This window comes from Falco cherrug, chromosome 4 (genome assembly GCF_023634085.1).
Source record: "Falco cherrug isolate bFalChe1 chromosome 4, bFalChe1.pri, whole genome shotgun sequence".
Lineage (NCBI taxonomy): Eukaryota > Metazoa > Chordata > Aves > Falconiformes > Falconidae > Falco > Falco cherrug.
The window spans coordinates 24,499,284-24,515,242 of NC_073700.1; the positions used below are offsets into that span (position 1 = coordinate 24,499,284).

Below are 15,959 nucleotides of genomic sequence, written 5' to 3' on the forward strand. Positions count from 1 at the left end.
CAAATCCAACTGGAAGCCCAGAAACCATACATAGCCAGGCCAAGTAAGCTCATTAATGATGTTGACTCCCAGAGCATGACACAAAGCAAAATCAGCTTCCTATCAAAACCCTGGAGCAGCAGAGTTCATGAGAAAAAAACCACTACCACAAACCAAAGCAAACCATCAAAAAAAAGGCAGAACTTGCACCAGGAAAATCTTTTCAGTCTAATAGGGTGGCATCCAGCTCCATACGTGTAGATCAGGGGTCCTCAAACTACGGCCCACAAGCCAGATACAGCCCCCCAGGGTCCCCCCCGCTGGGGGTTGGGGGGAAACCAAGCAGCCGCAGATGACTCCCTGCCACTTCATCCGCGCGCCAGCCCCCTGTTTAAAAAGTTTGAGGACCCCTGGTGTAGATGCACGGCTGTCATATTACAGCATAAAATGATTCATTTCTCCTGAAGTTGCAGTGAAATTTCTGAGAAGCTATTCTGTGGGTACTGCCCTACTACGTTGCCACAGCAAAAGGCCGTATTCAGCTTCTTGACATTCGTTCCTTTCTCTTAAGGAAACGGGGTTCTTAACAAATACGATGTGCCTGACTCAGCTACATGGCGAAGCAGGTCAGCACGCTTCACCTTAGCCGGAGTCTGGAGAAGGAGGTGGGAAGAGAGGAGGCTCACAGGTTAGGCTCTGCTGGGAACCTCTGTTACACTGCTACTGGCAGGAAGCCGCCAGGAAACCTTGCGACAACTGATACAACAGAAAAATCATGAGGCCGGTGCCCTGTCCGGGAGCGGCTCCAACACCTCATACCACCTGAACCCCTCGCCGAAGCAGACGGCGGCCTCCTTCCCGCCGCGCTCACCGCCTGCCCCCATTGGCTGCAGCGCGCGCAACTCGCCGAGGCACAGAGGCCCGCGCGCAAGCCTCTACTGAAAAGCCTTCATGCGGCTACTGCCCCGCGCGCCATGGAGCCACGCCCCTCCCTCCTGTTCCAACCAATGACCTCACTGAACACGTAGCATTCCCACACGCGCCAGCGATTGGTTGAGGGAACCGCCTTGTAAGCCCCGTGACCCCGCCTCTCGAGTAAGAGGGAAAACATCCGAGGGACGCGACCAAGCATAAGATGGCGGCACTGGCTGGCGGCCAAGTCCCAGGCGGGGCTGCTGCTGCCGCCATTAGGCCCCCTCCTCCTCCTCCTCCTCCCCCCCCCACCCCCACCCCGTATATCCTTATGTCAGGTTATGAGAGGCCCGGGCATGGTAGTAGGGAAGAGGCCGGTAAGATGGCGGCGGTCTCAGCCCCGTATGCAAAGTACCCACCGCCCCCTCCCCTCCGCCCTCCCGGTGGCAAAGGTAAAAGGGTCGGGTTCAAGCCGCCGCCTCCGCCCGCTCAGACTCCATCTTCTCGCTCTGTGTCCGTGTCCCGAGCTCGTCATTGCCGCGACCATCGCCCCTACCACCCCCCGGACAGCAGACTGCTCTCACCGAGACCGGACCGGCTCCGACCTCAGGCGGCCCACATTCCGGCCCAGCAGCTCCGCAACGGGACTCCCGCACCGGATCGACCCAGCACCTCACAATGGTTCTCTCCCTCTCCTCCCCCCTCCCCCCGGAGCTGTAGGCCTGCCTGCTGCACAGCCGGTTCTCGCTTACCAGCAAAATACCGGAACCTTAAAATCCCCCCTCCCCTTAAACCAAGCGTTACCCCTCCCCTCCGCCTTTCGCAGGGGTGTCCCGAACAGGGGCCCGATGCCACCTCCCCGCACCCCCTCCTTTCTGCTCCCAACGAAAGAAACCCAACCGGGCCGCCTCAATTTTAAAAAACGATTTTTACCTCAGGAATTGGCGCCAAACGTGCCCTGGCGGTGGCCCTGACCCGGGCCCAGGCGGGCCGGTGTTGGGTGGTGGTGCCCAGCGGCGGCCCTCCCTCCCCCCGTGAGGGCGGCAGCGGTGAGGGGGCTAACGGGGTCCGCGGGGGGGGGGCGGGTCTGTATTATGGGGCCGCGCGGGGGGATGGGGGTGGTGTTTTGTTTTGTGTGCCGTGCCCCTGTGAAAGGTCAGAGTTCGTGACCCCGCCCGCCGCTGCCGCCGCCCGCGAGCGTTTCCCCTCTTCCTCTTCCCAGCACCAGGCCGGCCGCGGCCCCCTTCATCCCCCTCGCGGGGCGGGGCTGGGGACGGCGGCGGGGAGGGGCTACCTGAGCCTCTCCGAGCCTTCGCGCCAACGCTCCGCCGGGCAGCGCGCGCGGCGGGCCCGCTCCGCCTGTGGCGGCGGCAGTTGTCCCCGTCCCCGCGCGGGGGGTGGCGCTGGGTCCGGAGGCCCGTGCTGGGCGCTCGTGGTGCCCCGGCGGGAGGGGGCGTTGGGCGGGCACCTGCGGTGGGAGGATCCCAGCCCTTGCACGGGCTCGGTCTTCTGAGGGCGTGAGAGGAAGGGAGCCCCTGCTTGCAGGCTGTCCGTCGAGACCCTGGGTTATGAAGCTCCCCGGTGCCCTGCAGCCGGAGTTAGCGGGTTGAAGGGGATTATACCGCACGCAGGCGGGCGGTGCCGTTCCGTGTATGTCTCTCCTCGCCACAGATGCAGAGTCAAAAGTAGCCTTACAGTTGATGCTGGCTTTCGCAGAGGCCTCCACCGCCTGGCTGTCCTGAGTTTTCCTTTAATTTTGTAATGTCGGTGTCATCAGTGAGGGCTCTCCTGGTTAAGCTGCCTGTAAGTGAGGCTGCTTTGCCTCTGAATGTGCGATTGTAGGTATGAGCCAGGTTTGGGTGCAGCTGAGGTGGGCTTGAGAGCTTGCCACTTTTCAGTGCTTGCCGTCTTTCTGAGGCTATTGGGTGTTGACCTGTGACCCTGGCTCACTGTCAAAACTGTGTGTTGCTATTTTTTAACCTACCCCTATTAAAATGATCTTAAGTACGTGTAGCGAGTTTCTCTTTAGTAATTTGATGTGACAGAAGCTGAAGGAGCGGTCAGATGAACAGTAAAACTGGAAGATAGGATGCAATAGTAACTCCTGAAAGGAAACGTATGACAGTCACCACTCCTGGGAGTTGTTTGGTTTTGGGGGGGTTTGTTTGGGTTTTGGTGTTTTTGTTTGTTTGTTGTCAGAACTGGCAGTGTGGGGCGAGGATGTGAGAAATGTAGAGAAATTATGTGAAAAACCTATGAATTATGGCCTTACTCTCACAAAACAAGAGTTACTAATGCACATGATGTACAGATGTGTTTGCAATACAAAAATAAAATGTTTGAAAACATGTCTTGGGTATTTGTTCATTACTGTAATGTTAAATGTATGAAGAATTTTCAAATTCTTAAACTATGGACCTCTTCAAAAGCAGATTTATTTTTTTACTTCATAAGACATACTATTAAAGTGTAAATACATTTTTTGAATACAGATATGTGTAAGGATTTTCAGTATTCTCATAACAGCCTTGGTGTAGAAGTAGGTTAGGTATTAGGGTAGGAATGTGTTTCCCTTATCTAAATTGAGGATAATGACTTGTGGAGCAGCATCTATGAGTACAGCATGTTTTTTAAATTGACGATTTGGGGAAAAAAGCCCACCTTTTAAAAAGTGCAATAGACGAAGATAATAAATTGCTGTTAGTCAAGCTTTAAACTGTAAGATGTGTATCTGTTTGGTCATGGTTGTAAGCAAATATAAACTGAATTGTTAGTTTTGTCCTTTTATTTGCTATACTCAAATGTTTTCATCAGAACCTTAATTTTTAAATTATTTTTTTCACAACAGCTGTGTTCATGGTTAGGTAAAAAATAATTTCGGTCTTGAGGTCAGAGGATTCTCTGACAAGACCTAGTACTTCTTGCCAACAGTTTATGTTCAGTTCTGCATTCCTCAGTGATGGATTGTCACCTGCTGAATAAATGAAAGGAGGATCCCACCATGAACAAAGATGCTTTTGGATTTTAGAGTCATCCTTATGAGCAGGAACATCAGAATGTGTAGGAGGGGAAGGAAGTAGACTAAGATGCTTTCAGTTACATTTTTGCTTTCTATAGTAATGATTATTTTGAGCTCTTCAGGGAAATAGTGCTATTTTCCCTTGATAATAAAATACATTTAAAATTCATTTGCTTCTGTTCACTAGCAAATTCTCTTGCCCATACCTCTGAAAAGGGAAGTCTAGCATTTTGGTAGCTTTGGACTGCTACTTGTCTACTTTTCTGATTCCTGGCTGTTGGTATTTGGAGTGGATTGAAATTCTGATCTTTTCAGTTGATGTATAGATGAGAGCCAGGACTTTTCAAGGACTCCCAATAACAGGTGTTTGTGTTTTGGCATTTGTTCGCTTTTCTGCAGTAGTTGTTCTATACTTGCTTACCAGGTAAGTCGCTTTCCCACAAGTCGTCTTGACCCTTTTCACTACTCCCTGTTTAGAAGCGTGCAAGAGTGTGCTTGGGGGGTGTGGTGTTTTCTTCTTTTAATTGGCTTGAGCAAAGGTGCGTTAGGTATCATGATAAAGATTTCTCAGTGGCCTTAGTGCATGAGAGAATTTACCAATTGGCTTAGAACCCATACATTAGAGGGATTGGCACTTAGGGACATGGTTTAGCGTTAGACTTGGCAGTGCTAGGAAATGGTTGGACTCAATGACCTTAAAGGACTTTTCCAATCTAAACAATGCTGTGATTCTATAGTGCAGCTTATTTACTGGTTTGCTCACCTCCATCTGTTCTTACATCTAGTCTTACAGTCATGTTGTGTAGGGGAATGATTGACACTGATAATATGTAGCTGTGGCCTTGCTTTGACAATGTGCAGCAGTGATCCTACAGCAAAGTGGTTAAATAGCTCTGAGGAGTGTGGGGAAAAAAAACGTGGATGAAACAGAGACGAGGAGTGTGGTCTGGCCGCTGGAGGATGGAGAAACAGCATGGACAGTAGAGTTTGACCAACAGTAAAGCTTTTTGTTGCTTGCTAGTTTATTTGTGTTGTGTTATTTCCTGACCGCTGTAACTCAAATTGCAACAATGTTGTAACCTGTTTTGACATAAGTTGTCTTTCGTTTGGTTTTACCTGTTTAAAACCTGTGATTCTGCATGCAGGGGCTGGTAGGCATTGCAGCAGCAATAACCTTGTGTACCTTGTGCCCTTCTGCTGTATGATAGTCAGTCAGGAGGCCTAGCTAGGAAGGTGTTTTCTCTTGCACGAGTAATTACTGTTATTTCTTGGGCTTTGGAAGTGTTCTGCCCCTAGTGTTGCGTTTGAGAGCGTACCTCTGACTTGTCACTAGGCTTTTTTTTATATGAACAGAATTCTTTTTGAAGTAAGTTTGAGATTTGTCCAAGGAAAGACTGGAAAAATGAACATGTATGTTTGAAGGCCCTACCAGTCCTGTCAAAAGAGTTATGTAAACCTGCAACAACCGAAGATCTGCAGTGGATTCCTTTCAGTAGGTATTAATAATCTTTGGTATCTGAAGGGAAAATGAAAACACTTATTTCTGTAAACTGGTATTTTTGTTTCTGAAGGATTTTCTTGATGTACAGCATATGTTGGCAACCAAATGAGTATGTACTTATGAAAGACTTGCTGTGGCATAATGGAGTAGGAGAACAGAAAAGATGAGCAATCATTGGGATGCTGTTCCCATAAAGCAGGTGTGTGCTGATGGTAATTTCCAAGCATGTTATTTCTTCACCCTGTTGGATGCATACCTGAATGTACAGCCTGCTTCAGCAGGGCTCCCTCTTCTAGAGTTTTGTGCATTGTGAGAATCTTGCTATGGTAAGACGTTGCACTGAAGGTTTCTTGCTTTAGAGCCTAACTGATCCAGTGGTCAAGAGAAAGGGTGGTTTTGTCTGTTTACATCATTTTGTGCTTTTGAGCACACACATTTTATTTCTTTGTTAAAGCCCAAGGTCAGAGATACTTTGGAGAAGTAGGATATTGCACTTGGACCAGTGGTCTAGTCTGTTAAAGCAAAATTCTCTATTGTTTTGAATGTTGCCAGTAACTCAATCAGTTACTGACGTTGCTGGAAGGCAACATACACTTTTTCCTCTGTCAGAGTGGCACTAGAAATAAAAATGCAGTAATGAAAATTGTATATCCTATGAAGTAAAGCTTGGAGATACCTTATTGAATGTTTGCACAGTGATCTGAAAACAAACCAAGATTGCTTAGCATTATCTTGCAAACATGTTTCAGGTATATACATTGATCTGAGGGGGGGCGGGGAAGTGACCATAAGTGAAAACTACATGCTTTCATAGTATGATTTTATGGAAATAAAAATATGGTATCTTGTAACTTCTGAGCGTGATTTAGTTTCTTGTGTTTAAAAACAGTGAACAAATCCTGAGTTCTGTTCTGCAGTGTTGTACAAATCTCTGGGTAACTGCTTGAAATTTTTCAAATGTTAAATTTGCAGCTCGCAGTAATTGGTTGTGATAGTGACAGACTGTTATTTTTATTGTTGTTATTTTTTGGGATGCCTCTAAAAGTAGTGGGCACAAACATAACTGCCTGCACTCTAGTGAGACAAATCAGACTTGCCCGTGGGCTTATTTAAAGTTAGCTAATTTAACTAATAGTGGACGAACACTGTAAATCCAAAATTCAATGTGATACACCAAATTAAAGATAACAAGTGGTTACCTGCTTAGTGTCTATTCCAGTTCTGTCCATCTTCTTTCATTTCTTTTTCACAAATTTCTCTTGTTCCACTTACTAACAAACCTCTGACTGACACTGATAGAATAGAAGATGCGAAGTGCCACACATGAATTGGTGCTTTCCCCCTCTCTGCTTCCTGCTTGGCAAGTTGAGGAAAGGTGTAGAGGACAGGAGAAATTGTCTCCTTGTTTCTGCCACCAAGAGGCGGCCTTGGAGCAGTTCTGCTCTGAGCTCTGATGTGGAATGCAATGCTGCTTGCTGTGCAGCTCCACCGTGCTTGCTGAGGTTGGCAACAAAATGTGCAGTGAAGAAAACTGCATCAAGATTGTGACAAATTTTACTGCAGTTCTTGCAATAACTTCACTGAAATCTAGAACTATACTATATGCCCTTAACTTATTTAATAAGCAATATTGTATTAGAATAGTGCTGAGATTTGATAAATTTATTTATATACATGGACTTCTAAAAGCATTAGTTAAAAGTGCTTGTATAGGCTCTTTTTAGCTTTAGTCATGGTTGGAGAGAAATAAAATCAATAGAAGATGCTGGAGGCAGAAAAATATCAAAGACAACTGAGATACTTTAGAAGGTAATAACTAGACTGGCAGCAAAGAATTAAATGTCTGTCATACTGTGGTGAGTTGACCTTGGACTGCTGTCAGATGCTGACCCACCTGCCAACTTCCCTGTCCTTAACAGGACAGTGGGAGAAAATAGGATGAAAAAGCTCATAGGTCAGGATGAAGACAGAGAGATCACTTGCCAGTTATTGTCATAGGCAAAACAGATTCCACTTGGGGAAAATTAATTTAACTAATCGCCAGTTAAAATAGAACTGGATTGTGAGAAAGCCAAAGATTAAAACACCTTCCCCTGCAGCCCCTTACTGCCAGGCTCAATTTCACTCCTTCCCTCCTGACACTTCTGCCTTCCTCCTCCCCTCCAGCCCTCAGAGTAGTGCATGGGGGAAGGTGGGGGATCCAGTCAGTACACACCAGCTCCTCTCTGCCCCTCTTCCTCCTCACACTTTATACCTAGTCCAGCGTGGGCTCCTCTTCGTTGGTTGGTTCCTGTCAGGAGTGTGTGCTCAGTGTGGGCTCCTCTCCACAGCTCACAGCTCCTGACAGGAGCATGTCCCCCAGTGTGGGCTCCTCTCCACAGGCCGGTTCCTGTCGGGAGCGGAGCATGTCCTTCGGCATGGGCTCCTCTCCACAGCTCGCAGTTTCTGTCAGGAGCATGGTCTCTTCCCCACAGCCCACAGTTTTCTTTCCGGAAGTATTCAACTGCTCGCAGCCATAATTCAGAAAGGATTTTAGTGGTGTTCTTCAAACTTTCCTGCTGATAATAAGGTCTGTTTAGCTCCTCCCTTTTGTGGGCCTTTTGCCTCAGAAGAAAAATGTGCTGTAAAGCTGCTATACAAGAAGAGGATGGAAGAGACCCCGTGGAAGTTGCTACTATCCCTGAGAGATCAGATTGAATCCACCGTATACCAAAGGTGAGACGGGAGATGTGTACAGTTAGAGGGTGGAGGGGAGGGTGTTTTAGATGTGGAAGAACTGTTGCAATGCAAAGGTGGGCATAGGCCAAAAACCTCTCTGGTGGTGGTAGTGGTGTTGGTGGTAAAGTACGTAATAGACTAAGAGGGGGTCAAAAGTCAGGGCAGGCCAAGAAGTACACAATAAAAGCAGAATTTAAGGTTATTCATTTGTTTTAAGTGTTTAGGATTGACAGTATTATAGAGCTCTGGGGTTTAAGTTGTCATTTCAGGTAGTTAAAATTTTCATAGAATTTTCCTGAAACTTCGAAGACAAATTTTAAGAGCAAAGCTGATATCTAGCATGAAAGAATTCAAGTTAGAAGTGACTGAGAAGTATTAATAGTATAAATTGCTTGGTCTTGTTAATGTCGCATTAAATTTAAAACTCTCTTTTAAGTGTTAGAAGATTATCTTTGAAGTATGAGTCCTTGTGCCTTGTATTCAGGTTTGTACATGGCTGGGCAGTGCTGAGTGAAGCTAGTGACCTCTGTCCTGTGGGGTTTTTGCCCTCATTTCTCAGTAGCTGTCTCAGTAAAAGGGGGTTTGCGGTCTGCTCTAGGCTTTGTCAACTGCAGAAAACTCTCACTTCAGCCTGAGTTCTGAATAGTTCTACTGGTTTATTTGGAAGTGGTTGTTTAGCTGTTGGCATATGGCATTATTCCGTGCGCTCATGATGCTCAGGTGGTAGTCAGAATTAAACATTTCAATGAGTAAAAGATGCATCTTAAATGAAGTTTCTGTATCTTATCTGTTATAAGGTATTTGCTGTTCTCTGCAGAATATGCAAGGACAGAATGCAATGGTGTCTTGGTTCAATCTGTGGCATTTGCCTTTGAACTTTTCTCTAGTGAACCTGTGAGCGTTATGTGCAGTTAGGTTTAGTTTAAAGTAATAGAGGGCACACTGTCTACTGAGACAGTATGCTACAAGGATATTGAGAACACTAAAGAACACAATGACTTCCCTCCATCCTGAAATGCCATGTTTATAGTGCCACTGGACTTGCTTATTCTTCAGAAGCTTGAGTAACAGTTGCTGTTTTCCACCATGTAATTGACAACAGTGGAGCTCACCTGATCCCTTTGTCTTGTGCACCAAGCTGTTTGGCTCTCCTTTTGGTACTGAGGTCAGGGCATAGTTGTGCTGTGTGCACATTCAGACATGTGTGTGGCCATGGTCTTTTTATTTGATACTGGGCTGTAGCTGGTGAAAGTAGAAGTGGACTGACCTTTTTTTTAAATGGAGTTTGTCATTATTTGAGACGAAGGCAGTTACGTGGTAGAGCAAAGATTTATTTCGTTCTAATGCAGAATCAGCAGAGTCAAGATTTCTCAGGCAAAATACAAATTCATGCAAAACCAGAGTTGGATTAAGGTTTCCTGTAATGTGGTTAAATGCTTTCAGAATCACTCTTTCTTGCCACTGTGGTGAAAAATTTATCGCTGTGTGGTGACTCAAGTCGAGATAGACACAAAAGCACTCTATCTATGTGGTTGGGTTCAGACAAAATGGCCAAAATGGCGTTTATTATTTTTACATATTGCTTATATCTCTTAGATAGCCTATCAGCATCTAACACATGTACTTTCTGTCTTCTTCTTGCTTGCTATTTGCTTTTGCTGTACCTGCCTCTATGCTGTGGTTCTAAGTTCCGGTTTCTTGCATCATGTTTACATACTTGACATCTTTGTGGCTGTCTTAAAGGTACACAACTAAGTCTTTAAAGTCAACTAACTCGTCTGCAGACCCTAACATCACTGGGCACTGAAATGGAATGTTAGGAATCTCAACTAAGTGCTGTGAAAGTTGATGGATTTAGCAGACTTTATATAGGTATATGTGTGTGGGGGGGTGTTTGTTTTGGTTTTTTTTTAAGATTTACATCACTTTGTGTTAATGACTGGGCATTCTTTTGTGATCTTGCTCAGCAGTGAAATCCCACACTGACTGCAGCTCTGTTAGGCCTGCCAGCATATTGCGGTTGGTTTTGGACAGATCAGAAGGAAGGCGCAAAAAATTCTAGAAGGCATGCAGGAATATGGAAAGTATCGTGTACCTGAGACCTCAGAGTAGTCTGAGAAGGCGTATGGTTCAGATCCTGGTGCAGTCTTGTGGCTGCATAGTCATGCTGTACTTACTTTGTTGTGCACTCTGCTACTCAAGAGAATTGTATTTCTGATTGTAGAGGATAAAACTTGTTGATCCAAGAGTTGATGTTTCTCATGTAGTGGCTGTACTATGAAGTGAAATTTTGCAGAGAATAAACTAGAAAGCATTTTCAATTTTATTTAAGAAATTTAATATAGATAAATTTTTATTCATTAATATTTATAAAAAGCAGTTTTAAGACCAATATACAACTGCTGTATATTGAAGACTGAAAAACAAGAGCAGTGCAAAATCCTAAACCTGCCCCAAAATTCACCTAAAGTGACCTCTCAATATGTCATACTCATTTATTACTGCAGGAACTGACTACTCTGTAAGAACTGTCAGTATGGATAGAAAGTAATTCCAGTTCTGTGGTGCTTTCTTTAAGACCACATTTGTCTGCTGGCAAGTACTACAGTTAATAATGTGGCATATAGTATGTGAAATGAAAATATAGACAGCTACTAGGCTGTTTAAACTATCCTCTGGTTTATTGTAACTTAGAGGAGTGAGGAAAGGACATAGAAATACAGTACTACAAGTAAAAAGATGAAAAAAATCAGAGCATATTTATGTAAAATATATTCCCTGCCTTTCCAAAGCATATATATTAGAAACAATCTGCAACACTTCTTTAGGAAGTTTGATTTGAAAAGAATCAAAAGAATGTGAAACCCTTGTCATTTAGTAATAATATAAAGAAAGCATGGCGAAGAATAACAGTGCTGTTTCATGGGTGCTTTATGTTCTGAATATTTGTGAAATAGTTCTTTAAGGAAAGATAAATAATTAAAAAAAATTAATTGGGTCTCTCTGAAAGGAACTGTAAACCTGCCCTGGAGTCTAGAAACTTTCTTGTAAAACTTGCTCAAATGTGGTGCCTCAGTGTTACCCAGATTGAAGGATCTCACTATTTTTAATAGAAGTCTGTATGTTAATGTTCCCAAGTTACTTGTGAAGCTAGACTACTGTTTTTAAGTGTAGCATGTAGGAGGTTCAGCAAGTGACAAGAGAATACCCTTTCCCTTCACTTTTTTTTTTTTTACCTTCACAACCAGTGATATTCACGGAATGTGGTTACAGCCAAACTAGTCTTTATTGCTTTTGTACCAATGTAGCAAGCAAACAGGAAAAGCCTGGCTGGCATTCATAGCTGTCGGGTTTTCATCAATTGTAAAAGCAACGCAGAATCAACTCGGGAAGGGTAGTAGTCCCAGGGCTAAACCAGCAGTGCTTGTGTAAAAGGCATGGGATCTTGTCATGTCTGAATAGTTTCCAGCTCTGAATGACTTGTACTTTGATTTGGAAAAATAATTTAATAACTGTTAAAAAAACATATTTTAAGTAGGCATATACTGTAAGATAGATCTAAATAATAGTTGCAGATAATAGCTAATAATGCTTTCTAATAAGTAACAAAATAAGCAGGAAAATGCTGAAAAAACAAATGAGCTCAGCTTGCAGCTGTGCTGTTCTGAGTAGCTAGTACACTGTGACTTACTACTGAATTATTTTTTTGAAACTTTTGTGAAGGTGTTGAACAAAATCTGTTTTGGAGGAGTAATACTAGCTACAAGTTAGGAAGAAAGAGCTGTTTGTAAGTAAATGGCATATAGTAAAGTGAGTATCTATATACCTCTATTCTAAGATGTTAAAATTTTCTAAAAAGTGATTACTGGATTAACTCATGAAATGAAGATAATTTCTGTCTCTGGTGCTTAGCTTTGCTCAAGTTAAATTAATAGTTGGACTGAAATTGTGAAGACATTTTTATTTTTCTCTCTTTGCGCTGTACTGAGACCATTTATATCTGTAACTGAAGCTGAGTTGACTGGTGGGTGGGCTTTAGTGAAGGTAAATGTGGTGCGGACAGAAAGACTTCATCATAGCAATTAGGTCTAAATCCTATTTCTGCCAGAAGGCTTCTTCTACCATCTTCTGATCTGATGCTTTTCCTTAGTTTGTCAGAGAATTTGTTAATAGGTGTCCGTTTACAGTAACTAGAACTGGAATTCAAGAAGGTAAAAATAATGTAAAGGAATAGCCTGTAGAACTGCAGTTATGTTTTGCTCTTTTATTTTTCACATTACTTAAAACAATGTTTAATAGCACTGTAACTTATTTTTTACAACAAAATATTTTCATGTATTCATTTCCTGCTTATAACTGAAAACTTCATATAACAGTCACTAAATGTCAGCACCTAAATCTTCCTAATACTGTTGTTCTATAGTGCAGTTTTGTTTTGTTTGGGACCATGGTTAGAGATCTTACAATGTATTCAACATTCTCATATTTTTTTCTCAGTGCAAAATCTTTTTAAGGGGGGATAAACATTTACAATGTATTGGTAGCAAGGCCATGGTTCTAACATCAAACCAAGAGTTAACATTGGTGTTCATCCATTAACTAAAGATTATGGAACTTTTACTTTTCTCATACTTGTTTCTGTTTGATAATCTCTGCTTTAGGAAAATATGAGACTCAGATGTATCAACAAACCCCCAAACAACTGTATTTTTATTTAGTGGTAGGTATGTATTTGTTGTTTTAAGCTTGTTTTTCCAGCTGATAAATTGAACTATCTTTATCATTTGGATACATATTATAGACCTTTAAAAATATGGACAATTCTAAACAGTTTTTAGGGTTAAAAATTCAGATATCCATTAAACTTCTTGAAGAAAGGGAAAAATCAAAGTAATAAAAATCCCACCAATATATGTTAATGTAAGTAAATTCTTGAACATGGTATTTTTATACAAAGATATATTTTAATCATAAATGCCATTCTATTCTTCAGTCAAATATTATGACAAATATAGGACATAAAACCATTTTATTGCAATGATTAGAATACCACTTCTCAACCATCTTTATAAAAAAAAAACCACAACAAAACACTAAAAAAACCCCAACCCAACAAAACAACAAAAAAACCAACCCCCCAAACTCCAGAGATCTGTATCCTCAGCTGGTGTAAAGCAGCACAGTATCTTTGAAGTCATACAGATACTTGGCTGCTGAGAATTCAGCCTGGGAGATGTAGTGCACAACAGCAGTCTGGTGTAAGATACGTTTAGCCACAGGAGCTCCAAAGCACTCCAGCAGAGCAGGTTCAGACAAGTGCATTTCAGCCGACCAGCATATTTCAAATGGTGTGCTGGTTATATTAAACTTCTTATGACAGTTTTCATAACAAGAACAGCAGAAACAACAGGAGCTTTGAAAATATAGACTATTTAAATAGAAGATAAAAATCTTAACACTATTAGGTAGACTAGTGTTAAATAAAAACTGTCTGTAGGTTTATAATAAATTAAAAATAACCTTTGGGTTTGAGTCTGATGCAGTATTTAGGGAGTAGTGATGTAATTTAGTGTCTGGATTTGTAGAGCTACTGGAGTGCATTTCAGAGTACTACAGTGCTATGAAATTAAACACTTTAACATAAATTATACAGTGATCTGTGTAAAATTATAAATTGATAGAAAGTAATTATCCTGGATTATAGCCAGTGAAGTGTTGGTAGACCAGGTAAATTGAATGTAGTGTTCATTCATTTTTTGTGGAAACAATTTAGCATACATGGGGCAAAATTTCATGCTGGCACTTGTTAATGGATGAGTAATTAATCAGGCCACAGAACTCTTTAGAAACATGAAAAAAATGAATCTGTGGTTCAATAAAAAAATAAAGTGCTTTAAATGAGCATTTGTTGTTTACTGCCTTTTTTCTCATTTCATGATAGACATCAAAACCAACCCAATGAAATATGATAGTGCTCTAGAGTAAGTAAAATTGAGCCCATTACTTACTGTAGTCAGTATTTTCATGTATTTTCTTGTCTTGATGTTAGACTTGGTTTACTGTGGGACCAGAGAAGAAGCTTATAGCATAGGCTGAACTTGCATGGACATAAAGATCACCATAAATATTCTCTATTTAAAAGTTTCTATTTGCAAAAAATTTGGATGTAAAGGAAGGAAGCAAAAAGAGCAATCTGGAAACAGTTCATATCCAGTGTATGTAGCCAGTTTGTCTGAAATACACTGTTCAGTTTTGTAAGACAGAAGAGGATTGCTGGAAGTGTATAGAAATCTGATCACTTATTCCAAGTTCATTGAATGATAGCTGCTATAATATGGATGCTTCTTCCATGGCTTCAATCCACCTAAAAAGGGCAGGAAAGAAAAAGTGGTACAAATTATATACGCTTTAGGAACATGGGTATCTTAAGAAAAGTAAGTATCTTAAGAACATAAAGCCTGAAGAGGACTGTATTTGCCATCCCAACTCTAATGAGAAACTATAGTTTTATGATTAAAGCAGGGAACTGGGTACTAGGATTTTGCATTCTAGTACAAACTTAACCAACAATTTATTGTAAAATCTCAAAGATAGTACAAGTGCTGTCTTAGAATAGGAAAGATCAAACCACTAAAGTATGTCTAAAAGCAACAAAACCTCCCAGAAACACTCATTCCTTCCCTGTGTGTCTTGAGGTTCTGGCATTTTTATTACTAATTTCATTAACTATTTTATTATGTGGAAAGAGTAGCATTAGAATGGAAAATCTAAAAAAGAATTTGTTTATGAGGAAATGAAGAGACAGATAAATAGAACACATAAATCAGAGAAGTTTCTGTACAGTAGTCACATTTGACAGACTTCTAGGCATGACTCTTGAGACGCAGCCTCTTCTTTACCTATACAAGGGAGCAGATTCCCCTTCCTGAAGGAACTAAAAAGCACCAGGTAGATTTTTAATGTCACCCAGGCCAGTCAGATGCAGTTGGGCTTAATCAGTACTCTGAAAGCTGTTTCCTCTGTCATGAAGGCGTTCTGAAGAGGAGGGAAAAGCCCTACATAAGCTTCCGGACCTGTGCACTGGCTGGTGTGGAAGTCTGCCTCCATACCTCTGTGCTGAATTGTTATCCTCTGCTCGGAAGCTATAAAAGAGAGTCTGCTTGTGGTAGAGATGGAAAACTGTATCCATACTTCCTTCCTCCTTTTCCGGGGCAATGGTGAAACCCAACAAAGGCAAACTTTCTGTCGCAACTTTGTCCTGAAAGCAAACAAGAAGTGAACAAGATTTTGAGAGAAGGCTTGGAACAGTTTGAGGGCTGTTTCTGAAAACCAAATAATGATACAACCCCTACCTGACAGGGCTACATAAGCAGTAGTGTGATTCTGTTGCTGCACTGGTGGGTCACACCCAAACAGAAGAAATGCCGGTGTACTGCACTTTTTTATCTAGTCTTAATCCTGAACTCTGATACCACCTCCAAAAGTCCAGTTCTTCGTGATCATCCACATGACCATGAAGGTCATATTAGCCGTTACTGTAATGACTGTCTTTGATGTAATGGTCCAGGAGGCCAACTAGAGGTTACTGAGAGTGTGAGACAGTATAGCAGCTACCATTCCCAGTTTTGTTCCTTTTCACTATTTCTATCTGCTGAGTATGAGTAGTAGTCTTTTTGGTACCTTGTCGTTTCCTTTCATAGCACTAGCAACTTTCTTAGAAATCTGCAGTCTCAAACAGCACACTTGCTTCCCAAAATGCTGCTTTGAAATTTCTGAGCTGGTAATGAATTTTGCTTGCCAGAGGCTGCTTTGTACAAGTTAAAAAAAAAA

The 15,959-nt window shown here is 42.3% G+C and overlaps 2 protein-coding genes across 7 annotated transcripts in view; both read right to left on the bottom strand.

Annotated features, from left to right (window-relative positions):
• Positions 1–3,006, bottom strand: part of NR2C2 (nuclear receptor subfamily 2 group C member 2) — a 45,117-nt gene extending 42,111 nt beyond the window's left edge. For 2 of the 4 annotated variants that reach the window (XM_027811661.2, XM_014283582.3), the window contains exon 1: positions 1,825–3,006. The gene's annotated coding sequence lies outside the window, so the exon portion shown is untranslated. Of the gene's footprint in view, positions 1–1,475; positions 1,612–1,824 lie in introns of those variants that run through there. The other 2 variants (XM_055707431.1, XM_055707434.1) reach the window with 1 other exon arrangement.
• A 9,372-nt stretch (positions 3,007–12,378) lies between these two features.
• Positions 12,379–15,959, bottom strand: part of FGD5 (FYVE, RhoGEF and PH domain containing 5) — a 110,140-nt gene continuing 106,559 nt past the window's right edge. For all 3 annotated transcript variants that reach the window (XM_055706978.1, XM_055706979.1, XM_055706977.1), the window contains exons 20-21: positions 15,239–15,387; positions 12,379–14,493 (exon numbers count right to left, since the gene is read on the bottom strand). In XM_055706978.1, the coding sequence (XP_055562953.1) occupies positions 14,457–14,493; positions 15,239–15,387 (186 nt within the window). In that variant the 3' untranslated portion in view covers positions 12,379–14,456. The remainder of the gene's footprint in view (positions 14,494–15,238; positions 15,388–15,959) is intronic.